Raw genomic sequence first — 27,617 nt, forward strand, 5'->3', positions numbered from 1 at the left:
ACAGACTTGAATCTCATGTTCACGTAACCATGAGAGAAAATCGATATCAGTAAGTGTTTTTGCATCCACCTGTTTTTATGTGCATTTTCAAAAACCTGAGTGGCGACGCTAGAAATCTGAAAAAAAAAGTCAAAATATCTTTAAAAAGAGTTTCCTGTCTGAGGTGTAACAGCAGCTGTGTAGATAAAAATCAAATGTAAACAGACTGAGTGAATAAATGATGACGTACATGAATCATGTGACTGAAGAGCTGATAACATCAGATCTGTGTGGAGCGATGATGATGAGGAGACTGTAACCTTCCTCACATCAATACATGAAACTAACAGAAACGTCATATTTCCATCATGGTTTCCATCGTTTGAGCTTTGAGCTTTTTTTTGTGTTCTCTTCTTCTGCAACGGTTTAACGGCACCGACTGAAGAATTGACACCACCAGCTGTTTATCATGAAATTAAAAAGATAGATAGATAGATAGATAGATAGATAGATAGATAGATAGATAGGCCTCAGTTGGTTTGCTTCCTCTTCTGTTTCCCTTCACGTCAGAGTCAGGACTGACCTCCTGACAGCCAGAGGTCCTGAGGGGCCCCTCAGTCCCAACATATAGCCTATATATAAGAGCTTTGTTTCCCTTTCAGAGGTATGACCAGCCTACTTTACAGGCTATAGGGGACCTGTCTGTTGAGTAGAGCAATTAAACATTTAGCACACCAACAGCAGAGTTGACAGGCAAACACCATCAGCTCAAACACAGAGGCAGAATTTCATGGACTGTCTGAAAAGTTTTAACACTTTCCCTCAAATCTGTCGCGTCTGGAGGAGAGTGGAAATTTCCTTCCTAATTATGCTCTCAGGCTGCAGTTTGGTGTTTTGTGACGAGACTTCTTCGACACTGAACAAACAGCCTTCAGAATAAAGTGCATATTATGTGCAGGAAACTTCCTGTTTCTGGGTGTGAATCTCAGTATTTCTTCCCAGTTACATACATGTTAAGTGACTCAGTTATTCCTCATTTGTCAGCAGGAAAACCAAGATGTTTGACAGCAGGCGGCGAGCGATTTGCACAAAAACGCTGCAATAAATGAGTTTCTGGAGAAAATCACAAGTTTGCAAATCTGGTTCTGTATTTATTAAATGTGTCAGAGCAGGAAATCAGTCCTGACTGGCTGAAAAGTCTCAGAGTGATGCACATTTGGTCCTAACCTGTAAGACTGAGATATTATTGCAAAGAAGAGAGAAATCATTTTAACAAACTCTGAATAATTTTCAAGACTGACCTTCATGACTAATGCTGCAACTAACGGTTATTTTCTCATTTAATTGATGGATCATTTTGTCTGTAAAATGTCAGAAAATAGAGAAAAACCCACTAAGCCAATATTTGGCAGTTTTGCTTAAAAAACGACTACAACGATTATTCAGTTATCAAAATAGTTACAACACACAAAACTCATAGCGAAGAGCCATGTTTCTATGATAACACTTAACACCTGCTGACCGGTGGCACTGAATGACATAAAAATAGCGTTTTTGAGAGCGAGGAAACCTGTTGGAAATATTCAGTACTGAGGACATGGTCCAGTGGAAGGTTTTGGTTTTGTTACACTGCTTACTGAATTTTCACAGACTAATTTCCTTGAAACTTGTGATTTTTTTCCTGAATAGAAACATTTTCTGCTGGAGTGAGTGAAGATGGGCGACGTGATGCAGTTGCCATGTTTTTTAATTTGAAAAAAAGGTCTTTATTTACCCAGAATTCATGGCAAAGTAGTCCTACTTAAGATATTTCAGAACTTGACAGTAGCAACAGCAATGGATGAATTTAGACATCCGTCTGAAACCTGAGTATTAGTTTCCAGCAGTGGAAGAAGTACTCAGATCCTATATTGCAGTAAAAGTACCAATACAGCAATGTGAAAATACTCCATTACAAGAAAAGTCCTGCATGAAAAATCCTACTAAAAAGTAAAAGTACATAAATATTATGAGCTTGATGTAGTTAAAGTAAAATAAAGCTGTTTAATAAATGTAGTGGAGTTGAAGTATAAAGTAGCATCACATGGAAATACTTTAGTGAGTACTAAATGTACTTAGTAAATGTACTTATTTGCTTTCCAGCACTGTTAGTTTCATCTAAACCAGAGTAAAAGTCTTTGTGAAACCAGCCCCTGATGTAGGAGTGTTTTGAGTCCTAAGATCAGTTTCAGAGAGATCCCGAGACATTTGATAAATATGGGCCCAGTGTTAAGAGGTAAAAGTGAACATAAAGGAGAATCTGAGATGAGCCGCAGAGGAAAACAGTCCAAAATAAAACAGGAGTGCTGCAGACAGTGCTCGTGTTAGGGGAGACTTTGTGGGGGATGATTGGCTGAGCTGAGTTTGAACCCAAACTCATGAATAAAACATGAGGCAGAAACGGTCTGAGGGGGTGTGAGGAGAGACAGTCGGGCCGTCACCCCCCCCCCCTCCTCTCAGAGGAGACTCCGACATGCCGCTTGCCGTTTTGTTTCAGTTCTCAACCGCCGGCTTTTCATAGAGAGACACGACAGGTTTATGAGGCTCCAATAATGAGACACTGATGAGCTTCAGCGGTAAACATCACTCCAGTGAGTCAATGATAATAACGCCTCCTGTGGCACACTTTGTAGAGGAGACAGATGGGGACGTTATAGGCCCTTTCATTCTGCTGCTCTTTGTTTTTAAATGTCTAATAACCCACCAGACTCTCTGGTCCTTCAAAAGAGATTTTATATGAGGATATAAGTTCTTAAGTAGGACTGCAGTGATAAGTTAATCGATCAATTAGTCAATCAAGTCCAGCTGGTTCCAGCCTCTCAAATGAACATAATAATATACACATGAATATTTCCTGGTTTCTTTACTCCTTTATGACAGTAAACTGAATATCTTTGTGTTGTGGACAAAACAAGACATTTGAGGACGCCATCTTGGATTTTGTATGTCATCGACTTTTTTTTTTTTTCATTTTCTGACATTTTAAAGACTAAACAACTTATCAATTAATTGAGAAAATAATCAACTGCTAATCTATAATTTTTGAGTATTTCTAAAGCAGAAAGGAATTGGCTTTCATGAAGCTATTTAAATTATATCATATTTAGCAATAGGACAGGATTAGCAGTTGGTGCCTCTCATGTCTCAGAGCCAAGCATACATTTCTCTAAAAATCATAAATACAAAATCAATCTTTAAAAAAGCTAGAGAGTTCAGAAGGTATTTCAAAATTATTCATTAATGTTTGAGAATTATCAGTGACTCTGCAGCTCCTCTTGGCTTTACAGAGCTTTATCTGTTTATCTGTCCGGCTGCGACTTTACTGTTTTGGTTCAATCTCAGCGTCTCATAGCGTCGTTATCAGAGAAAAAGCTGTAAAAAGTCACTGTACACTACCTGCTCAGCACCAAACGGCAAACAGACACAGTTAGCTGTAGACTAGCTGGTGAAAATAGTGGAGCATTTAGCAGCTAAAGAGCCAGATATTTCCCTCAGGAGTTGGTAGAGAGTAAAAACAGAGCTAAAAGAGAGAGAATATTGGACTTACATTCACCAGGTGGACAGAAACACGACTCCACATGAATGATAATGTTGCTCTGTAACTGCTGGATGTGGAAATAAACAACTGATTGCTAACAAGTGAGGTACAAGTACTTTATAAGGTGATAATATGACAGAAGTTGTGTTTACTTTTCTGCTGAAAATAAGTGGACAAAAAACATCATTTTAACCAGATTGAAACTATGAAGGATCAAGACTAGAACCCTGAGGAACCCCACATGTAGTTATTGACATTATCAGTGTGATGATAATATTAACAACTGTTTGCTAACTAGTTCAACATAGTAACTTCACTTTGTGTTCACAACTTGTTTCTGCTGACAACTAGTTGACAAAAAATGAGTTAATGCAGGATTAAATATGTTTCAAAATCTGATAAACTAAACCAAACTAACTATAAATATGTCATATTTTGGAGGGAGGCTGGCTGCTAAAAGTGTTTAGTTTGTTTCTCTTAGGGTCAACGTTTTTGCATTTCAAAATGTTTTAGACATGTTAGAAAGAAAAAGAAATGCAGCAGAATGATTCAGCTTTCATGTGTTTTTCTGTTTGCTGCAGAGAGTTTAACTCGTTTTCCAGTGACAGATGTGTTTTGTTCTTCTTCAGCATCTTCCACAGTACAAACAGACTCGCTGACAAGGCGACTGAAAACTATCCTGAACACAGCCTCAGAGGTTCTTCAAAGGAAATTGAGGTTATGAGATTAGTCAGTTCAATTGTAATCTAATAGAGCGTCACAGTCACAGTGCGTTGACTGTATGAGAACCAGATTCCAGTGCATCTGATAAACAGAGCTGGACTCCCTCCCCTTCCCTCCCCAACACTGTAATTCCTGTTAATCCTGGCCGGGCACCAGCTGGGAGCTCCTTGTGATTTAGGTGATAGCAGTCGGGCAGATACTGAAACACCAGATGTCAGGAGTTTGGGTCACACATGTCCCAAAAAAAAAAATTACCAGCAACATCTGAAAATCAGCAATGAGGCCGTCAGTGTTTCATCTCCAGCTGCAATTTTCTTGATTAATGGATCAATCATTTGGACTATAAAACATCAGATTAAAAATGACTCCTAGAGCACAAAGTGACATCATCCAATGTCTTGTTTTGTCCGACAAACACTCAAAAAACGAAAGTCATTTGCTTGAAAAATGACTTGGACTTAGAAACAAATTATCAGAAGATAAAGTAAAAATTTAAATTGTGCCAACAGCAAGCTAGTCTCAATAACTTGTCATCTTAATCAATCTAGATCTGCAAAGATTAGTCAATTAATCAACAGTCATTTTTAAACAAAAAAGCCCAAACATTTGTTAGTTGCAGCTCCTCAAATTTGATGATTTGAAGCTTTAATGTGTTATACATGATAGAATACCTTTGGATTTTGGACTGTTGATCAGAAAAAAACAGATATTTGAAAACATCTTCATGAACTAGAACAGTTTTCCGTCATTTTATAGACAAAATGATTTAAGGTTACAACTAAGGATTATTTTCACTATCAATTAATTTGTCGATCATTTTCTCGATTAATCAATTCGTTTTTTGGTACATAAAATGTCAGAAAATGGTAAAAAAAAAATGTGGGTCAGTGTTTCCAAAAGCCCAAGATGATGTCCATCTTGTTTTGTCCAAAACCCAAAGATCTTCGGTTTACTGCCACAGAAGACTCAAGCAACCAGAAAATTCTAGCAATTGTCTTTGAAAAAATGACTCAAAATGGTTCAATTAACAATTCATCTTCTTTCAGTTAACCAATTGTTGCAGCTCTAAAACGATTAAATCCGAAAATAATCTTCAAATCAATCAAGAATGAGAATAATCATTAGTTGCAGCTCTTGATGCACGAAAAGCTTGTTTTAGTTGAGTTAAGATTTTCAGTTTTTTGCACTTTACTCAACCCTTCTGGACATATTATGACTGAGAATCCTCACAGGCATTTACACTGGATCAACTCTAAGCCTAAACATAAGAAATTAAGTTAAACTGTATATGAAATGGTATTTATTCACAAAGCAGGAGAGACGTTTATTTGCGTCCCTGGTGTAGAAACCGGTGAACAGGCTGGTGTCGGCAGTAACAATGGTCACTTGCTCTCATGTAACATATGAGCTGATGGATTGGGTGTGTTGAGGTGAGGAACAATGGGTGGGAGTAACATGACAGTCTGCAGGAAGTCCCTTGGGGAGCAAAAAGGGGGCCTGTCAGCTGGCCGAGGAGGCCTCCACCAACATCTACATATGAACCTCTGCAGCCTGACAGCACAGAGGCTCAGCTCTGACACGCTGAGCAGTACAGAGACGTGTTCATGACATGTCAGAGTCACCATGAGCGTCTTCACATGAACTCTAGTGTCGCAGGTTAGAGTCTCATCCTGGTTTTGAAATAAAGACTGATCGTCCAGTGGACTCACAAGCCGTTTGAGACTAATGTATGATTAGAAAACTGAAACCGAAAGCACCAGTATGTCCGACTTGGCTGTAAATAATGTGGAAGTGCTTGAAAACCCAAACAAACATGGATGCCTCACATCAGCCAATGTTTTGTTGTTCAAGGTAGTCAAAAGGCTAGTTTGGTGATCCTCTGACTTGTCCTCTCGCGCCACCATGAAAGGAAACTCTTAGTACCTTTACACCTTGAATTAAAACATATCCAGATTGTATCTAGATATGATTTAACCTGGTTACATTAACACCAGAAGGATGTACTGAGGCGAGATATGTGAGTTAGCGAGGTATGTTGAGCCTGCAGGGTTTTCAATGTCACAAAGGTGTCTCTCTATTAATCTGGCTAGATCACCATGGTGACTTATGCTTCAAGCTTAACCTGGTCCAGAGCAGGTTATGTTCCAAGTTTCGGCTTAAATCAGCAATAAAAAGTGTCGCCATTTCACCAACTACCTGATTTGCTGCCAAGTCTGTTTAACACTGCTGCTACTGCAGCTATTAGACCACCGATTAGAAAACTGATTAGTCTTTTATCATGCTTATATAATACAACACGATCAAATCACAATCAAAAAAGCCGGGTGCTGAATCCTTTAAGTGTTAAAATTGAATAAAGAATGGAATTAGGACAGCACACCTAGTCAACTGATTTTAATTTGAATTGCCAAACGACGGACGTTTCAGGAAACGTCTGGCGAACTTCCCAAAACCAAACAGTATTTGTATTACAAAGAAAAGCAGCAAATCCTCCTATTTAAGGAGCTGAAACCAAAGAATGTTTAGTTGTTTTGCATGAAAAAATGACTTAATTGATTAATTGACTGTCAAAATAGTTGCTGATTAATTTTTTCCCTATTGATTAATCAATTAATTGACTAATCATTAAAGCTCTGATGTCCCTCAAGGCCTGTTCTCTGGAAAATGAAAATCTACACAAAGTAAATTTAAAGTATATAGAAGTCTGTTTCCTATTTTGTCTTTTATTTTATCTTCATGTCTGTCGCATCATTGTGACATCACAGCCTCAACATGTGACCCATGTTTGGTAAACAGGTCAGAGATTGCTGAACCCGTCCACTCCTTCATCTGGCCTCCAACGGTCAGAGGTCACTGATGACGCCGGGCGGTCCTGTGACAGGTGAGAGGTTATCTGCCTGATAGAGCCTGACCTCCTGCTGGCCCCCAGGGGCCCTCAGTGGCCCCCTTTTCTTGCTCACTCTGACAGCAAACAAAAACAAGTGTCAGGCTGAGCAGAGACGGAGAGGCCACGACATTAGTCACAGAGAGAAGGAAGAGGAAGAGCGGAAAGCAGAGAAGACCTGGGTCAAACATCAGATCTCCTGAACCTCTCTGACTTTTCTCTGTGTTCCAAAAAACTCGCTGAACATCACAAAGTCTTTGTAAATCTCTGGTTTCAGCCTGATGAATGTCACCTGCTCACGAGGAGGAGAATGTTCCTGAGATTTTATCATTAACACCATCGATGCCCATAAAATGTCCATATAAGGAGACCTGTTCTGCTCTGTTTGTGGGCGAGTTTCATTCACAGAAATGTTCCCAAAGAGTGAAAAGAAGAAAAACAAGAGAGGCCGCGAGCAGGACTCCGCTTCACAAGCAGTGAGTCCAGGAAACCTCAGAAGGACGGGTTCACAATTTTTAAAGTGTGTCTTAAAACAACAGTCAGGGGCCCAAATAATAGTAATAAGCGAAAGTAGTCACAGCTTTTATTTTTATTTACATTATTATATAAGCTAACGTGTATTGTTCTGTTAGGTAGATACAGCACAAAGTTAAATGTTTACATTATTCTATTTCTTATGTTAATTATAATCATCATTAATTATTAAATAACACCAATTAAAAGAGGAAGATGATGCAAACATATTCACAGATTCTTGAGGACAGCAACTTATCAGAAACAGTTCAGGATGAGCAGCAGAAAACAACCATAATGTGACAGAGGTGGTTTTAAATAAATAAGTCTGAATAATTGATCAGAGAGCAGCTACAGTGACCAATAACATCTAATCAGACGTTCACATCACTACAGCCGTCATCATTCAGCTGCTCGCTAATCGCTGCAGTATGTTGTCAGATGTCAGAGAGAAAAATAAAATGTCTTGTTTAAAACTATCTGATACAAAAAACAGCTAAAACTGTGAATTTAAGGATGAGTGGACTGAAAAATACACGTTCAGTTTGCTCGAGGGAAGTATGAGACCAACAGTTTGTGATTTGCAATGAAACAGCGTCCATAATGAAGAACCAGAAAACTGAACCAGCTGATGTCGTCACATCAAGACACCAGCAGAATATTTATACAATCAATCATTTTGAACTATGAATACAGGGAAGAACTAACAATGAACACTTACAGTGTCTCCACCTGCCATCAAACCCTCTACTTCAAGTTTAGGGACTCAGTTACAGAACGAAGGTGTAACGTCTCCCATTAATACAGAGCTCTGTAGTTTCTATACTGAAATATTATTGAATGCATCCTTACTGGACCTGTGATGTGGTGGAAATGTAAGACTTGTATTTGAGCACCTCTGGTCTAAAGTCTGCACTACAAGCTGGAGGTGTGGAACTGTTTACCAGCAGGGAGGCTCTAATGAAAGACAGTTGCATTGTGGGAAATGTAGGATGCAGCGTTGTTGGAGCTTGACTTGAATTACAGACTACAAGTCAGGACATCTCAGGACTTCTGACCACTCGTCACTTCCTACATCCTGCACATGTGACTTTAAACATCAGCAGCAGTGAGCGGCTGAACCGCGACTAGCAGCAGGCAGGTAAATGAACAGGTGTACTCACTGTTTCTGTTGCTCTTGAGTTTGGACAGCAGCTTCTGAGTGGACAGCAGGTCACCACTCTTCACTGCCTGCAGGAGATCCTGCTCCTTCCCCATAATCCCTTCCTCCTGTTTCAACCAGCTTTATTTAAAATTCCCGCCGCCGCCTCCTCAGAGCCGCATGCTGCTGAGCGCCGGAGACATGCACCTGCCTCAGGTGACACTTCCTGTCTCTGACGCTCAGCTGACAAGAAACAAAAACCCTCCTTTGCTATTTCCTCTGGGATCCGAGAGACGGAAAACTGCTCTGCTGATTAATTTCCCGCCCAGACGTCTCTGCTTCTCAGTCTGTTATTTCCAGGGGCAGCAGCAGGATGGTGGAGCTGCTGATGTGACCGGAGGACAAGGAGGATGAGGAGGATGAGGAGGATGAGGAAATGTAGTCAACCCCCGCTGAGCCTGAGAGGGAAAAGAAACGAGAAAAACACATCAGAAAACACAGCAGCTCTCCTGTCTGCCGCCTGAAGCAAAGGTGTCGGAGATGAAGAACAAACCGACTTTGTCTTCTCTCCACAAAGAGAGATACAAGAGTCTGACATGTTTCAAAGAACTTCTAATTAAAGGACAGATATTCTGCACATTGCCAGCTCTATATTTATATTCTGGGGCTCTACTGGAATATATTTGCATGATTTATAGTTAAAGGACCAGTGTGTAGGATTTAGGGGCATCTATTGGCAGAAATGGAATTTAATATTCATAAGTATGTTTTAATTAGTGTATAATCACCTGAAAATCAGAATTGTTGTTTTCGTTACCTTAGAATGAGCCTTTATATCTACAGAGGGAGACCGCCATGTTGGACCGCCATGTTTCTACAGTAGCCCAGAACGAACAAACCAAACACTGGCTATAGAGAGGACTTTTCATGTTTTTCGCAACTTTCACGGCCCCCGTAAGTTCTACACACGAATCCTACACACTGGTCCTTTATAAACTCCTTATTTATCTTCTACAGGTTCTTTATGCAGCCCCTCAGTTCAGCCTCTGTCTGAAACAGGCTGTTTTAGCTCCTGTCTCTTTAAGGCCCGCCTCCTGATGAGCCCACTCTGCTCTGATTGGTCAGCTTCAGGAAGCTTCCTCCGGCTCCAGAGGCTATGTAAACAAACTATAGTAGCAGGATTTCACTTCTTTTTTCTCCTTCTTTACTCCAAATGTCAACTTCTCAAATCCATCCGTACATGTTGGAGCTGAACAACACATGGAAACACCTTAGCAACCACCTTAGCAACCAAGGCTACAGAACAAACGGCCGTTAATGAGCATGTAAGACGAGCCAACATCAGCTCGTCAACAAGAGATAACGATGACTTCAAGTTTTGGATCTTTGATCATGTTTAACATCCGACATCAGAACAGGATATAAATAACAGAAAAGCAGGAAAAGCAGCATCTGTCCCCTTTAAATAATAACAGGACGGACATGATGCTGAAAACAAACAGAGATTCAATCACATTTTATCAAACTCAAACCTCGTGTTGAATCCACTAATCGAATCCTTTCACATTCCTTCTCAAATCTAATGAGGTTCAGCTTCCAACATCTATACAGAACTCCACATATAAATAATAATAATAATAATACTAAAGCGATAAAACTCAAAGATTCAGGTGATATCTGTCATCAATTTTTGTTGTATAAGAAGTAAGAAACAGTTTTCAGTCCAACTTTATTTATAATGCAGCTTTCATACATGTTAACACAATGATAATAAAACAGAAGAAGAAGCTGATGATTAGTCCACTGACAGAAAACTAATCTGCAGCTATTTTTAAACAACTAATCGATTAATTGAGAAAACAATTCAAAGATTAATCAATAATGAAAATGATCATTAGTTGCAGTCCTGGGTTATTGTAAATCATCCATCATAAATCCTGAATGCAACTTTTAACATAATGTTTTTGTATTTTTGTGTTTGTTTTTCATTTTTTTGGAATTTTATGTAAAGTACTCTGGGCTGCATTATTATTTTTATATAATCATTATTATTAAATATGTATTAATCGTTAATCAGATTTGAAAGAAAAGCTGCATTACATCCATATTTGAAGCTAATAAGAGAAATGGAGGAGAGACTGACAGAGTTCATGAATTATTTAAAGAACATTTCAGAGCTTTTGTGTATGAAACCTGCTTCACACCTGACGCTGATGGATGAACTCTCCCCTCATGTAAAGCTTCAAATTCAATTCACTACTTTTATGTCACATTTTTACAGTTTGTAGGGAGACAAAAGAAAACGTTACAACAAATGTTGCTGCATCAAGTACTTCAAAATCATCAGTTATTTGCTGTTTTCACTATGGATTCAGACCAAATCAGGCGGTGCGGCGAAAACGCCAGTCCTCCCATTCATTCAAATGGGGGTAGTGCATTTCGGCTGCGGCTGTTTTGGCCGCTGATCAGCCTGGAGATCAAACTGATCAGAGTAGTAAACTCTGCCATGGGGGAGGACAAAGACGTTACTAGGATGAGGGGAGGACATTTATCTTCATATGATAACTAAATAAAGTTAAATAAAGTTAGACTTTGCTGTCGGCTTCTCGATTCATTGTAAAAAAGAACACAGAAAAAGAGAGCGAGAGAGCGCAGCTGTGGTTGAGCGAGCTAGAGAGTGAATGAAGAGAGGGAGCGCTGGTAACGAGAAAGCCGGTGAATCAGATCAATAAAATGTTATTTTGTGATTGTTTCACAGGGTTACGTTGTAGAGCACAAATAAACACGCCCACACCCCCCCAGCACACCTCCGCTTGACCCTGCAGCTGAACACCCCACCGCCTGATTTGGTCTGAATACGGCCTTAATCTGCAGGCTATTTGCACAATTAAACTATTCATTGTTTTGTCAATAAAATGTCAGAAAATAGTGAAACATTACATCATCAAATGTTTAAAGCTGAAAGATATTCAATTTAAAGATAAAACTGAGGAAAGCAGAAAATGATCACATTAGAGAGGATAAAAGTATGAAAAGTTTGACTTTTTTCTTTTCAAAAATGGCTTAAAATGATCAATTGGTTATCAGAAAAAACTGCTGATTATTTTCTAATCATTTAATTGACGAATCATTTCAACTCAACGTATTTATTCATCAAGTTCTTTCTGGTTTGGAGTAAAAAAAAGTGATTTTAAACAGTCCAATAGAAGTCAAAATGATCAGTAACGTTCACACACGATCAGAAAATAGTCGATCAATATCTGTTAAAATCCTCCATTAGGAATCATCACCCTGTATCCAGATTTAGTCACGTTGGTTTCTGGTCTTCCGCGTGAGACGTCACACACCTGCTCCAGGTAGATCAGGACTTGTGTGACCACACAAACCTCCTGAGAGCTGATTGGTCGCTTTGATTACAGCTCAGCAGCTCCTTCAAACACAAAGCGCTCATGAAGAATCTAACTGGTGGGTTCGACCGTGCTGAGTAAACACTGATGTGACTTTACTGCAGCATGAGAAGTCACACATGTGCTGTGCAGGGGCTTTGCACCAAACTCCACTCAGTTCTTTCACATTTTAAGCCACAGAAAGGCAGGAAGTGGTCACCTGACAGTCCTGCATGCCACTCGGTTGACCAGCTCTGCTCTGCAGCTCCCCTCGGGGCTTCATGATAGATTATAGGCTTGCTTTGGCCATGCATTGACTTCCTCTCAGCTGCAGACCAGGCTACTTAAAGTCTTCCAGCCCAGTGGCCAGGCACAGCTCTCTCAGATATAGGAGGAAGAAGTTGGCAGAGTTAGTCAGACCTACTTTCTTGTAGCTAACTGACATTACTGTTGACAGTCCTGATCTCTGCATGAAAACATGACCGCTGCTGCAGCACATCCAGCCCTCTACAGGCCTTTAAAACAGTGTTGCTACATAAACAGAAAGAGTGTTTTGGGGAATGTTCTGCACTCTGAAGCACTGCTCTGTTTTCATGGTCACAACTTGTTTCATTACATAACCAGGCAGCCACAGAGGAGCGCTGGGCGTCAGCAGAGCTGTCAGTCCCATTAACACCGATCATGTCCCCATTTTTTTCTTCCACCTCTCTCTCAGGCGTTTTGTATTCTCACTGCATCCATGACAAGAGGAACGACGCACAGAAATTTCACTTTGACACTACTGCAGAGACTCCGAGTCTCAGCGAACTGATCCAAAATGGAAGTGAATAAATTATTTTACTGCTCACAAACTAAAAAAGAAAAGTTAAACTGGTGCAAGATGAATAATATATTATTGTTTTTGCAAATACTGAGACCTACTCCTTGCCTGTGAAGCTGTTTTTGGTGCGGTGACACTATATAATTAAAGGCTCAACCAAAAGTTTAAATAAATCAAAACTTCATTCTGTGCCAGACTCCATCAGACAAGCTTCTATATTAATATTCCCACGTTCCCCGACCACATTAAACACATACATACAGTCTGATTTCTCATTTTTCCTGAATCTGTGGGAGTCATTCTTCCTATTCTAACTTGACTTTTTACTGAATGAAAGAGCTGCTTGATGCTGTCAAAACACGCTGAACTGAAGACTTTAGTTTTATTATAAGAAGCTTCAGGATTTCTGAGGTGTTTCACTGTATTCTGATGTTTCCTGATGAGGAACTTCAGCTGTGCAGCCGCTGCAAACTATCTTGTAACTATGAGATCATTTCTTACAAGATACGACAATAACACGCTGCTTCTGCATTGATTTATTTCATATATGAGTCACAGACCCATTTCCTGCAAAATTAATACTTTACTTTAGTACTTTAAGTAAATTTAGTTGGTAGTACTTCTATACTCTTACTTAAGTAGGATTTCAAATGAAGTATTTTTACATTTTGGTGTAATCTTCTTGGAACAATAATGTGTGTCTGATATGTTTGGTTCTTCTCCCTCATTAAAGAATCTATAAATATGTAAATATATTTTCATTTCTGAAGTTTTCCTGCTGGACACAAGATGTCTCCTCCTTCACTGTAAAGTCTCAGTGTTTGTGCTCTGGAGGCTTCAGGTTTCCACATCACACATTTATTGCTTTTTATATTCTGTTTTTATATTTATATGCTTTATATAAACGTATTTACTGCGTCTGTAATGGAGCATCTCAGCCAAAGAATTTCACAGGAGGGACAATAAACATCTTATCATGTCTGGCTTCAAACTATAAACTGTCAGTGAGCTTCAGCAGATGATGTGAAAACAAACAGGGTCTCCACACACTTTCACAGATAACATTTCAAAACTGTTCCATGACTTTTCAAGGACCCATAATATAATTTCTATGACCATTCCAGGTTTTTACATGACCGTGGGAACCCTGGAGAAGAGAACAACATCCTACTGAAGGAAGAGGAAGAAGAAAACATATCATTTTGAGTGGAGGAGGACTTTAAGTGAATGATGTGAGTTCTTCTTCCAACACTGCAGGTCACCAAACACGGTGTAACACCGGAGAAACAACGGGCTGCAGTCGGTATGTAAACAGCCGGGAGATGGCTTCACACCGCCGCTGACCTTTGTACCCAAGTTTGTTTACACACCTGTAAAAACCTTTTTACTGAATATATACCTGTTAGAGGGTTAAATCCATATAAGACTCACCTTTTTTACTCAAATACGTCAGAAACTTTTCACCCTGTTTCCAGCGGACCACGGTGGCAGTTTACAGGAAGAGCTGGGAAAGTATTCCTTGTGTTAATATTCCATAAAAATCGGGTTTCCTATTCCATGAGTTTTACTCTCCGACAGCAGAACAGTCTGGTTTCACCTCCGCGCAGAACTTCCATTAAAACTTTATGTATTTTAGGAACTTTGGTGTCGCAGTCGGTCAGCCGCCGCCGCCGCCGCCGCCGCTGCTGCTGCTGCTGCGTTTCCCTCCGCGCCGTGAATGCCTCATTCTCCCCGCTGCGGGCTGCAGGATGCGGGACAGGTGTCAAGTTACCCGCAACACCACACGCAACATCCGGCTCAAACTTTCAAATGAAAGTTTATCAACTAATATCGACAAAATCTTACAACAGGGGTCAGAAGTACTCAGAACCTTTACTGCAGTAAAAGTACATAAGTATTATGAGCTTGATGTAGTTAAAGTATTGCAGTAAAAGTACATAAGTATTATGAGCTTGATGTAGTTAAAGTATTGCAGTAAAAGTACATAAGTATTATGAGCTTGATGTAGTTAAAGTATTGCAGTAAAAGTACATAAGTATTATGAGCTTGATGTAGTTAAAGTATTGCAGTAAAAGTACATAAGTATTATGAGCTTGATGTAGTTAAAGTATTGCAGTAAAAATACATAAGTATTATGAGCTTGATGTAGTTAAAGTATTGCAGTAAAAGTACATAAGTATTATGAGCTTGATGTAGTTAAAGTATTGCAGTAAAAGTACATAAGTATTATGAGCTTGATGTAGTTAAAGTATTGCAGTAAAAGTAGTGGTTTGGTCCCTCTGACTGATATATTATTATATATGACATCATTAGATTATTAATAGTGAAGCATCAGTGTTAGAGCAGCATGTTACTGTTGTAGCTGCTGGAGGTGGAGCTAGTTTACACTACTTTATATACAGTTAGCTAGTTTAGTCCAGTGGTTCCCAACCTAGGGGTCGGGCCCCTCCAAAGGGTCAGCAGATAAATCTGAGGGGTGGTGAGATGATTAATGGGAGAGGAAAGAAGAAAAAACAAAGTTCTGATACACAAATCTGTTTTCAGTTTTTGGACTTTTTCTCTAATCTTTGATTTTTGCTGAAATATTGGATCATTTGAACATTTATTGAAATGAAAGCATGTGAGAAGTTTAGAGGGAAAAATCACTATTTGGTGGAGCTGTTAACAACTCATAGACATGTGAAATGTGACCCCGACTACACACGGCTTTTTGTAAGACGTCAAAAGACAAAAAGGTTGGAAACCACTGGTTTCATCTTTAACAATGTGTTGTATTTTAAAAGCTTGTTATATTATCCATTGTGTCAAATCTTCAACTTGTTAAATATTTGCTGGTTGCAACTGTGAAGATTTGATAGTAAACTGAATTTTTTTTGGATTTTTGTCGATCGAGGAAACAAAACAAAATGTCTGAAGACGTCATCACGAGCTCTCAGACTTTATAACGGCCATTTTTTTGAGACAAAACGAATGATCAAGAGATAATTATCCAATAATGACTATAATCATTAGCTGCAGCCCTACATTCAATCTCAACTTTTAACAAACGTTATGATTTGTAGGAAATAGTTTTGATTTGGCGTGTAAATTAGTTTCTTTAAAAACTTATTCCAAACTTGAACTGCTGAGATTTTTCTTTCTTTCAACCTTTATTTAAGATTTTTGGAGAATCACTGAGGTCACTTCAAACAGTTACAGGCAGGTAGTTGATGGTTGTTAATAAGGTTCCTATGAGAGTTTTCAGTTTTAGTCGGTGAGTTTGCTGCACTGACACTGAAACAGTCCGTCTATCATCCAGTCACCAGCTTTAAAACACAGAAATGTAAAAGTTCCCTTCTGGATGAACAAATCTCCACACAAGTTATTATTTTTATTGTTATTTCTTGTTTATAAATATATATTATTGGCTTCATATCTTACTTTTACAGTTTGCTTTGTGAACTGTTTCTGTCTGTTGGCCAAATAAATCTGATCATTATTTAATGTTTATATTTATTTTTCTTCCACATTATTTGAGTCTTTACTTTGATTGGTTGTTGTTGCTCTGGTGAGATTATTCACTGAAATGCCTTATTGTGGGCTATCATGTATTATGTGAAAAACAACTCAAATAAAAACTGTTAACATCAGTAAATATTAAATAATATAAATAAACATAAATATTCTGACAGATACAGAAATGCAACGTGCGTCTTCAACATGCTTTTATGTTGAAGAATCAACACGCTGTTTCCTGTTTAATCTGCCTCTCAGTGAGGATTTTAACAGAAATAATCTGGACCCTCCCACATTAATCTCTCTCCTCCTCCAAAAAAAAAGAGATCAGTTTAAATCCGTTTTTTTAAATATATTTTTAAAAAATCACTTCATTTAAAACAACATTTATTGACTTTTTTCCAGCTGGAGGCATCAGATTAGCACATAAAACAATAAACAACAACAATAAGCGATAAACAACAACATCCAACACTATCAACAGCTTCTGCCATATTAAATTGATCCATAAAAATATTGATTAGTGCAGCTTTAATGTTCATATTTCAATATGTTAATACGCGACAGCTGTTTTCACTTTTACACACAGTAGTCTTAATAAAATCTTGATGTTGGATTTAAATATATATTTAATATATAATTCCTCTATTATTAAAACTTTATTGTTACTTTTATGTGAGAGAAGAATCAAGAAAATGCTCAAATAATCAAAATGTTTACTCAAAGTGATACTTGTGATTAAATATAAGTGCAAAAAAACAACAAAGACACGAAAAACCGCACATCACACATTATAATGACAAACTATAATAGAATCTGCTGCTTTGTACAATATAAAACATCATCTATATAAAATAATGTCGGCTGAAGATGCTCAGAGTGCAAAATGTGTCATAAAAAATGGTCTTAACATACATTTCAAATATAATTCAGGCCTTTCAGCTTTGTGACAAGTTATTTTCAGATAATCCAAAATGTTTTTATTTAATTGTTTATTTAGCTCAAGAAGCAGGAGGAAATATTAAATCCCAAAAAACAAACAAAACAAACAGTTTCATTGGAGAGTGATGATGTGCTTCGTGGTATTAAAAGGAAAACCTGTAATTTAAAGTGACAATTTTATTATTTATTAATTAAAACATTCAAACGTCAATTAATCAAACCCAGAATGCTGCTTTTTACAGCTTCACATCACTTTTAAATATGTGTGTATATATATATATATATATATATATATATATATATATATGTATTTGGCCTGAAAAATGTTTGGAAAGTTTTGGCTCCTCAGCAGAATTCAAGCTTCTTGTGTGCAGTTAAATCTGGAGCAGGCTGCAGACACCTGACTGAGATATGAACTGACGTTGCTCCTCCTGTCCTCCGTCAGCTCCGTGAGGTCCTTTGGTACAACCGGAGGACGCCCCGGCGGTGCAGCGCCTCCCACAGCCGGCTCTCCATCTGCAGGTCGTGGTTGGCGTAGAACCTCAGAGGTTTCCTCGCAGAGTCGAAGTAATGATCGGAGAACGCTGCGTAGTTCCTGGTGATGAAGCCGTACGCAGAAACCTGCAGGAGAGACACAACGTCCATCAGACACGGCTGGATTAACAGCGGGGCCCCCGGACCTCCAGGAGCCCCAAAGGCCCCAGCTGCCATCCTGTCCTTAATTTGAACAGATTTTAATTCAGATACTATTTAACTATTGATGGTATAAAAGTGGATGCTACAATATTTTTTGATACAATTGTCAATGTTTAGGTTGGGTTGGTTAAGTTTAGGACTGAAACTAACGGCCGATTATTTTCTCAATCAATCATTTTGTCTATAAAATGTCAGAAAATAGTAAAAAACACTCTTTATAATTTCTCAGTTAAAAATCCAAACATATTCAGTTTACTGTCATATAATAATAATAATAATAATAATAATTTGTTAATATATGAGAAAAGCTTCACATCACCAAAACTGAAAAGTTGCGATCAGCAAATTCTTGGCATCTTTGCTTTAAAAAAATTACTAAAATTTATCAATCTATTATCAAAATAGTTGCATTGAATGAATGAATTTATGAATTTTCTGTTAATCAACTGATTGATTAATCAACTAATCGTTGCAACTTTAGTTAAGTACAATATTTCCTGAAATGTAGTGGAGTGGAAGTTAACATGTTGTTTTTTTTTCTTCCCAAAAACAAATAATTTTTAAAATATTTGTATGAAACAAATATTCGTAAAAAAAAAACCAAAAAACCCCACTATTTGTGCTTTGCCGAATAATGTATTTGTATTCGGGCACACCCCTAGTACAAGTACCTCAAAACTGTACTCGAGCACAGCACTTAGTTACTTTCCACCGCTGTCATTCCCACATTAAAACTGTAGCCTTAATATTAATATGTGTATGTTACATGTTATTAAGAATTCTGCGTCTCTCATGTTAACACAAAAAACTCAGAATCAGTTAATAACCAACTTCCTGATATTAAGTCACCAGGATCACCAACATCAGGCTCAGAGAAGCAGGTGAAACCAGGTGTGTGTGCTGACCTGGTCACAGGTGTGCACGGCGGTCAGCAGCATCAGGGCTCCGGTGCTCGGCATGTACAGGTGACGACTCCTGATGTCGGTCAGCAGAGGAGACGACAGGAAACTGAGAAATAACCCCAAAATAATTAAGTTAAAAACATGACTCTTCATTTCTGTAAACAGACTCATGAATGAAAATATCACCTGTGAGTCACGTAGGAAATAAAACCTGGGTGAAGAATCTTGAAGCTTTCAGCTGATTTGTGGCCGAAATACTTCCAGGGCCTGTTGGACGAGACACAGAACCTTCATAAGTAACATCAACCTTTACTTCTACTGTTACTGCAAGACAGAGGAGCCGAAACAAGAGAAAAAACTACCAAACTTATTTCACAAAGAAAGCTGCTGAGTCTTTAAGCCTTGTGCTGCCATCTGCAGGCCAAACACGGTATTACAGCACAGACAGAGAGTGAAAGAAATCCTTTTTACTGTGATGTTTGTTGGTTTTATTTATTTTTTCTTATTTGTTTTTATGATTTTTATGAGTGGACATAGTGTGTTTTTTTCCTTGAGTGTAAATACATACATACTGTGCATACATCATCATTAATTGATGATTATCCTTAAAATAAATTGATTTAAAGTGTAGGCACAGAGGAAAGAATGTTTACTGGTTTTTCTTCTTTTTTGAGTTGTTTTTCTTTCTCTCTGTTTTTAAAGGAGGGATTCACAATTTTCCAACTCTTCAAAACAACAGTCAGTTCTTGCTGTAATCATTCTTCCTGTTCATACTGACCATTAGGAGATCCCTTCATAATGACCTTACAATGGAAGTGATGGAGGACAAAATCCACAGTCCTCCTTCTGTGCAAAAATGTATTTAAAAGTTTATCTGAAGCTAATATGAAGCTTCAGCGTCCAAATGAGTCAAATCAAGTAGATATCTTTCAACGTTACAGTCTTTTTAGTGCCAAAGTTCCTCTTTTTGTTACTATACTTCCACCTGCAGCTCAACAGGGAAACACTGTCCGAGGAAACACAAAGAGGGAATTTGATGCTAAAAAGACTGTAAATGTGTCAGATATCCACTTGATATGACTAACTCAGACTGCTGAAGACTCATAGAAGCTTCACAGACTGTGTGGACACACTGTGGATTTTATCCTCCATCACTTCCATTGAAACCACATTTGAAGGATCTTTTAATATCCAGTATGAACAGGAGGAATGATTACAGCGAGGAAAACCTCTTTCACTGCTCATATGGACACCTGACTGTCACTCAATACTGTCATTTAAGTTCCCCTTAACGACTGAATCAGAAGCTAACTTAGCATGCAGACTAAAATTGCTTAATTTCTTGTGTTGACGATGTTAACTATTGACTCAAAATGGAATGAAAGGAAATGTGAGAGCGACTCACAGCAGGGAAGAAGTAACAGTGGATCTGTCAGCTCCCTGCACAGATCATGGTCATTAAAATCCTGTTTCCTTGTTCTTTGACATGACTGCAGCTCTCACCTGTCCCCCCTGTCTTTGCCGGAGCGGACAGTCCGATCCTTAATGGCAGCTGTCATCATCACGTAGTCTCTGAGGTCTGATGGGATGAAGATGTATTTAATGTCCTGGAGAAGAAGAAGACACAGACAGAGAGAAATAAACTCACAGCAGGAGAATAAAGTCTTTCTGAGGTTTGTCGCTCTGGTTGTTTCTCACCGGACTCCGAGGGACTCTGGTGAAGCCATCTCTGAGGTACCAGCTCAGAGCGTTCTTCATGGTGTTTGTGGTGAATCCATAGAAGGAAATCTTCGTCCCCACGTCTTCCTCAAAGCCTCTGATCACCGCTCCGTTCACCCTGAGGACCAGGAGGTGAAGGAAAAGTAGGAAATCAAGGTCATGTCAGTTGATTGCAGACGGCTCAGCATCACATGTGATTAAAAGATGATTTAAAAACAGCAAAAACTGTAACGATTAGTCGATTAATCAATTAGTTGACAGAGAGACAATTAAGCAGCAACTATTTTGATAATCAATTAATCATTTTAGTTATTTTTCAAACAAAAATGCATCAAATATTTGACAGTTTGAGGTTTACAGCTTTTCTTGGTCTTACTTCATAGTAAATTGAATATTTTGGGGTTTGAACTGTAGTCCTTATATCACCAGATGCTCTAGGATATTGTGACAGGCATGTTTCACTCTTTTCTGATGTTAGATTAATAGATTAGATTAATAGATGATCAATAATAAAAATAATAATTCATTTCAACCATAAAGACAGAGAAGGAGTGCTGTTTGAACGTCTGGAGGCTCCAGGTGTGTTCAGTCTCACCTGAAGACGAAGTCGTGACTGTCGATGTTCTTCCCCTGCCGGGAGCCTCGGAGGATGCCGCCGTTTCCCACCACAGCGCAGCGGACACACCTGCCAGGTGAGCCTCGATGAAAGAGACGAGAGCTGTGTAGGAGGGTGAGCGTGGAGTTGACCACTGAGGAACAGAGAATATATAAATATAAATGTGAGTTTATCTTCCATCTACAATCCAAACAGTCTCTTAGTGATAAAATCTGCACTTATTTCCTGCAGGTGTTGCATTTAACAAACTTTTTAATACAATTTTGGTGTAAAAGTTTTGGACAAGTTATGAAAAGAAGCTCTGTAAGAAAACACAGATTTTAAATTCTTTTGAACCATAAATACAGTTTAACAGGGTCACACCACTGAAATAACAAACAAACAAACAAACAAACAGAAGAAGTCCAGGGCCCTGTTCTTTATACGTGGATAACTGAGTTATCCAGATTAGAATAATAACTATTTCACATGAGTCGAAACTGGTTTAAAATTAATCTGGAACTGTTGTCATAGCAACAAGTCCTTAAACCCAAACCTGCTATAGTGCAGTTTATTGACAGTCAGCTGATCATGACCAAGACGTTTTAGTCTGAACCCCAAACATGAACAAACTCCTGTTCAGATACTAATGTCTCACTTTCTCAGATCTACAATGAAAGAATGTTGATATAATTGTTGTCAGGATGTGAACCAGAGTCCTGCATCTTGTACGCCACCCCATCCACCCCGACCTCTCCCTCCCACTGCAGAGCCATATATAAATAAATATATAAACGTGGCTTCATTCATTCAAAAAAATGTTGACCTGTGACCATCATCCAGGCAGAGATGACATCTGTCAACATCACTGAGAAGACAATTTTATTTCACAAATAAAACCTTTTGTTTTTTGAGTGAACTCACCCTTTAATGCAAATAAAAAGTTCATGTTTGGCTAAAATCTATTGTAGTAATCTGTGACATTTTGCTGATGTCTTTATTTTAAAACCAAACACAGATGGGAAATCTTTAAAGTGCTCAGAAAAAAATGGAAATTTGAACATCTGTAGTTAAAGACAAATTCTTCTGCTCATGAAGATCATGATATACAATCAAAAGCTGCAGAACAGCTACTAAATGGACCTGCACAATGTATTTTAGTGTCTCTTTAATAACAGATCTCATTGAGAACACCTACTGAAATAAAGGTTATACAATATCTAAGTTGTTTCCTTGAGGTCAGGAGGAGTGTTTACCGTCAACAGGAAGTCCCTTCCAGCCGTACGGCGGCGCCCGCTTCTTCAGTTCTTCTCTGGCCGGTTTGGAGAAGCTCCTCTTCCACTGAAGCACTGGCACCGAGAAGCTGAACCTGTTGCTGAGGAGAAGATCGTTCCTCACTGCCTTCCTCAGAGAACACGGAGCTTCTGTCTGAAGAAACAAGAGGTTCACACATGACTCTGTTGATGTGATTTGAGTGAACTGAGCCTTTAATTGTGTCTGGGCACTAAAGTAATGATGAAAAATAAAATTACTTCTTGTCAATTCTATGCAGATAACTCACCGGTTCTTCTTCTTCTTCAGTATCTGTGAGGAGCCTCCAGTCCACCTGATCCTCATCTGGAGTCTCGATGCTGCCCCATGCTGTCTGCTTACTGACATCACAGAACACATCCAACATGACCAAACGCTGACAGTCGGCATCGTTCATTTTTTCAGATGTTACTATGGTATACTGAAGTATAATTACAAGCATTTAATAAGCGTCAAAGGCTTTTATTGACAATTACATTAAGTTTATGCTAAGAGTCAATATTTGTAGTGTTGACTGGCATGCTGTCAATTAACTTCTAGGCCACATCCTGACTAATGGCAGTCCATTCTTGCATAATCAATGCTTGGAGTTTGTCAGAATTTGTGGGTTTTTGTTTGTTGCTTGAGGATCGACCACAAGTTCTCAATGGGATTAAGGTCTGGGGGGTTTCCTGGCCATGGACCCAAAATTTCGATGTTTTGTTCCCCGAACCACTTAGTTATCACTTTTGCCTTATGGCAAGGTGCTCCATCATGCTGGAAAAGGTATTGTTCATCACCAAACTGTTCTTGGATTGTTGGGAGAAGTTGCTCTCTGAGGATGTTTTAGTACCATTCTTTATTCATGGCTGTGTTCTTAGGCAAAATTGTGAGTGAGCCCACTCTCTTGGCTGAGAAGCAACCCCACGCATGAATGGTCTCAGGATGCTTTACTGTTGGCATGACACAGGACTGATGGTAGCGCTCACCTTTTCTTCTCCGGACAAGCTTTTTTCCGGATGCCCCAATGACTTTACCCCAGTCCTCAGCAGTCCAATCCCTGTACCTTTTGCAGAATATCAGTCTGTCCCTCATGTTTTTCCTGGAGAGAAGTGGCTTCTTTTCTGCCCTTCTTGACACCGGGCCATCCTCCAAAGGTCTTCGCGTCACTGTGCGTGCAGATGGACTCACACCTGCCTGCTGCCATTCCTGAGCAAGCTCTGCACTGGTGGTGCCCTGATCCTGCGGCTGAATCAACTTTAGGAGATGGTCCTGGCGCTTGCTGGACTTTCTTGGGTGCCCTGAGGCCTTCTTCACAACAGTTGAACCTCTCTCCTTGACGTTCTTGATGATCTGATAAATGGTCCTTGCCTGTGAAGCCCTTTTTGTGCAAAGCAATGATGACTGCACGTGTTTCTTTTGTGAAAATTAATATTTGTGTCATTCTCAAAACTTTTGGCCATGGCTGTACGGTAAAACTTTGAAGCTCAAAATCATTGATATTATAGGGAGTCTTTTGTTTCCTGTGTTTGTTGTTTTGTCTTCCACATACCTGTCTGGGGTTGGGTGTTTGCACAGTGTCCACAGTTAACCATCAATATGTAACTGAAGTGACACATTGTTAATCTCCTCAGTTGAATCATTAAACAGAACAGCAGCAGGAATCTGTCCAATCAAGCAACACGCGGCTCCACTCTGCAGTCTGGTTAAACTGTTGAGCTGTGACTGAAGGTTGCGTTTTTAAGGGCGTCCAGGTGGTCTAACATACCACAACATCCAGTTAAAGTCTGGCTGGGGACCTTTACATGTTGCCCCCCCCCTCATTTCCCGTCTTTGCTATCAAAGACACTTTGGTTCAGACTGAAATATCTCGTTTACTATCAGATGGATTGTTATGAAATCTGATTCATAAGTTAACTATTACTATACTAAGATTAGAGTCTGTTCCTCCCAAGAACAACAGAACAATGGGCCTTGTGCAACAAGCACTCGTACGAACAGATTCAAATGAAATTTACAAGTTCAGAGCTGACGTACGTGTCATGAATAGATCATCTCTGCCTTTCCTCACAGGGGGGAAACACTTGTTTGACTCACAGTTATAATGTCCTGATATGAAATAATTTGGAGTTTAAAGATCCCCTTCAGACATGTTTTAAGATGTATGTAAAATACTCTAATTTGAATAATAATTTGTGTCTGATATAGTTTTTCCACAAAAAAAGTTGAATTATCTTCTAATCATCTGTTCCTTCTCCTTCATTAAAAATCCAGAATCAAAAAATATGCAAATATATTTAATCTCATAAGTTTTCCTGCTGGACACAAGACGTCTCCTTCTGTCTGTTTCTTGTTCTTATGGATGTTTGAATGATGAAGAGCTTACAGCTCAAATTGTTGCATGAATAAATTTCAGTATATATATATATATATATATATATATATATATACACGTGTGTATAATAAAATACTGAAAATATCAGATAATAATAATAAATATAATAATAATATATAAATATGTACTATAAATCATTTTGAAAAAGTATAAATCTTAAAAAACGATACTTAAGTATGAAAATACCAAGTAAGAAGGCTGAGTGTACCTGGTTGAGTTTGCAGTCTGCTTTTTTGTTTGCATGTGCACATTATTCACCTTTGAAATGAATAAAACACTTCACCAAACATGTGGCCGAAAATTTGATCGTTTGATAGTTTGGAGGACTTGTTGTTTGCTTCATGAGCGAATACCTGCAAAACTAAAGACGTCCCCATCAGCCTTAGCTGTTCTTTGTGTTTAGTATTAATTAGCAAATGTTAGCATGTTAGCACATTAAAATAAGATGGTGAACATTGTAAACATCAACATGTTAGCAAAGAGTAAATAAGTTTAAAATCTGTGAAGAACATTCCAGCTTCTCAAATGTGTGATTTATCTTTCTTTAAAAAAAAAAATAAAAAAAATCAGTTTTACAAGGAGAAATAGGTAAATAACTTTCCTTGCCCTGGGTCTTGCCTGTCAGACTTGAGAGGAAGACTGCAGGTGCTGCTCAGAGCACAGTTAACATCCTGCTAAATATTCAGAATTTGTAGGAGCTGAGTTATGACACACCAAATATTAAAGATATGATGACTTTAGGGTCAGTGTATTAAAAATATAGTAATTTATACAGAATTTCTGCTTTTTTATTATTAAATTACCATTTTTTGAAAAGCATATGACACATTTCAGTTGTTTTCTAGGTTTATATTAATACTTAAAATGCCAGGTTTTTAAGATTTAGATATTATATACGTTATATATATCATACACACACACACACATGCATATATATATATATATATATATATATATATATATATATATATATATATACACACATATTAAAAACCTCTTGACTTTTGTGTGAGATGTGATCAGGTTGTCTCTTTGCATTAGTGGTTGTAACTCAGCCGTAAACAGTCTGAATACCTGAGCAGGTGATATGATCGCTCACCTACCTGAGGCTCAGCTCGCAGTATTGTCCCCATAGGAAGGTACAAATAAAGATAAAGAGAGTCCCCAGCAGGAGGAACACACACTTCATGAAGGACACTCTCATTATTCCCTTTAGGAGCTTTTAAAATCGCTGACATGGACTTCTTCTTCCTTCATTGTCTTCCTGTCAGGTGGGTTCAGGTGAGACTCTGCAGCTCATTTCCATTTCAATCAGTGGAAGTGAAAGAAGGTGAAAAAAGCTTTCCTGCATTCACAAGAGAAAGAAAATAAACCTGTTTGACAGGAACACCCGCAGACGTTTATTTTCTTTTTGTGTATTATATTACACGGCCAAACACACCTGCTGTGATGTCACTGATAAGAACGTGAACAGTAGCAGCTACGTTTGAGGTCACTGAGGTCGTGTCCTTCTGGACTTGTTTCCTATAATTTTAGTAACCTGAGGTGAATAACATTTATTATTCAAAAGTTAATGACATTACAGTACACATCCTGAAAAAACATAATAATCACAAAAACTGCAAAATAACAAGATATGTAAACAACAACAAAAGCAATATAATAATAATAATAATAATAATAATAATAATAATAATAATAATAATAATAATAATGATAATAATAATAATAATAATAACTATTATTATTATTATTATTAGTAGTAGTAGTAGTAGTAGTAGTAGTATCTGTATTATTAGTATTATTATTATAAAAGGCTAATATTATCACTGTAACAATAAAAAACAAATAAAACAAACTATTATTATTACTATTATTGTCATGAACTGAACTTAGGTCAAGTGAGGAATAAATACAAGTAATTTCTGATCAATATTTTACATCTTTATCATTATTATTATTAAAACAGACAACTGTCAAAAATAAAAGATTTATCTGCTGATTCCTGTATTATTAAACCCAAAATATCTGACCACCTTTTAGGTTAACAATTATTAAATATATAAAACATTCAGTATTTCTCCACCAGACACATGATGGAACAATTAACTGAATAAAACATGAAAAATCCAAATGATTTAAAGATTTCAGAGACGTTATGCTTTGATTTGACCACAAGATGGCGCCAAAATGGCAAAAAAAAAAAAAACTACAGAAAGGTGATAACAAATTAAATAAATGGCAGCAATTATCATGCAAGATGAATTTTAATTGTAATGACTTTGATCTAGGACTAATGATTCAAAGGGTTTAAATTTGACCCAGTTTGGGTCGATACAGCACCAACACAATACTGGTTTAATGTTGTTTTGAGACAGTTTTAGTTACTTTTACCCAAACTAAAGCTTGTTATAATCTACTCTTTTTACTGACATGTCACACTTTTATTATTATTATATTTGATTGTTAATAACTTGTGCATCTTTTGAATGCAAATAATTTTGTACAAGAAATAAGACGTGACAGATTTTAGTTAGTTTGTTGTGTGTAACTGATTCCC

At 38.0% G+C, this 27,617-nt stretch overlaps 2 protein-coding genes across 9 annotated transcripts in view; both read right to left on the minus strand.

Annotated features, from left to right (window-relative positions):
- LOC121884441 (caskin-2-like) overlaps window positions 1-14,770 on the minus strand; it is an 81,556-nt gene extending 66,786 nt beyond the window's left edge. For 6 of the 7 annotated variants that reach the window (XM_042393254.1, XM_042393252.1, XM_042393251.1 and 3 more), the window contains exons 1-2: window positions 14,455-14,770; window positions 8,840-9,275 (exon numbers count right to left, since the gene is read on the minus strand). In XM_042393254.1, the coding sequence (XP_042249188.1) occupies window positions 8,840-8,933 (94 nt within the window). In that variant the 5' untranslated portion in view covers window positions 8,934-9,275; window positions 14,455-14,770. The remainder of the gene's footprint in view (window positions 1-8,839; window positions 9,276-14,454) is intronic. The other variant, XM_042393255.1, reaches the window with a different exon arrangement.
- A 2,118-nt stretch (window positions 14,771-16,888) lies between these two features.
- Window positions 16,889-25,324, minus strand: st6galnac2 (ST6 (alpha-N-acetyl-neuraminyl-2,3-beta-galactosyl-1,3)-N-acetylgalactosaminide alpha-2,6-sialyltransferase 2). 2 transcript variants are annotated; one of them, XM_042393348.1, is made up of 9 exons: window positions 25,266-25,324; window positions 22,934-23,024; window positions 22,629-22,800; window positions 21,373-21,526; window positions 20,757-20,895; window positions 20,562-20,665; window positions 19,245-19,325; window positions 19,062-19,164; window positions 16,889-18,081 (listed from the first exon to the last, which is right to left on the minus strand). In XM_042393348.1, the coding sequence occupies exons 1-9, from the start codon at window positions 25,298-25,300 to the stop codon at window positions 17,902-17,904; spliced, it is 1,059 nt and encodes a 352-aa protein (XP_042249282.1). In that variant the 5' UTR covers window positions 25,301-25,324; the 3' UTR covers window positions 16,889-17,901. The 2 variants fall into 2 exon arrangements, with proteins under 2 accessions (XP_042249282.1, XP_042249281.1); XM_042393347.1 differs by lacking the exon at window positions 25,266-25,324 and having other exon boundaries at window positions 22,934-23,125.
- Between the last annotated feature and the right edge of the window lie 2,293 nt (window positions 25,325-27,617).

Source organism: Thunnus maccoyii, chromosome 18, assembly GCF_910596095.1.
Source record: "Thunnus maccoyii chromosome 18, fThuMac1.1, whole genome shotgun sequence".
Taxonomy (NCBI): Eukaryota; Metazoa; Chordata; class Actinopteri; order Scombriformes; family Scombridae; genus Thunnus; species Thunnus maccoyii.

What these genes read in the sequence shown, in the direction of transcription:
- st6galnac2 (XM_042393347.1), bottom strand. Translation starts at nt 23,125, where the DNA reads ATGCTTGTAATTATACTTCAGTATACCATAGTAACATCTGAAAAAATG. An exon ending in CTGAAGAAGAAGAAGAACCG is followed by an intron (nt 22,801 to 22,933) that starts GTGAGTTATCTG and finishes TTGTTTCTTCAG; the next exon opens with ACAGAAGCTCCGTGTTCTCT. An exon ending in CCGTGCACACCTGTGACCAG is followed by an intron (nt 18,082 to 19,061) that starts GTCAGCACACAC and finishes TCTCTCCTGCAG; the next exon opens with GTTTCTGCGTACGGCTTCAT.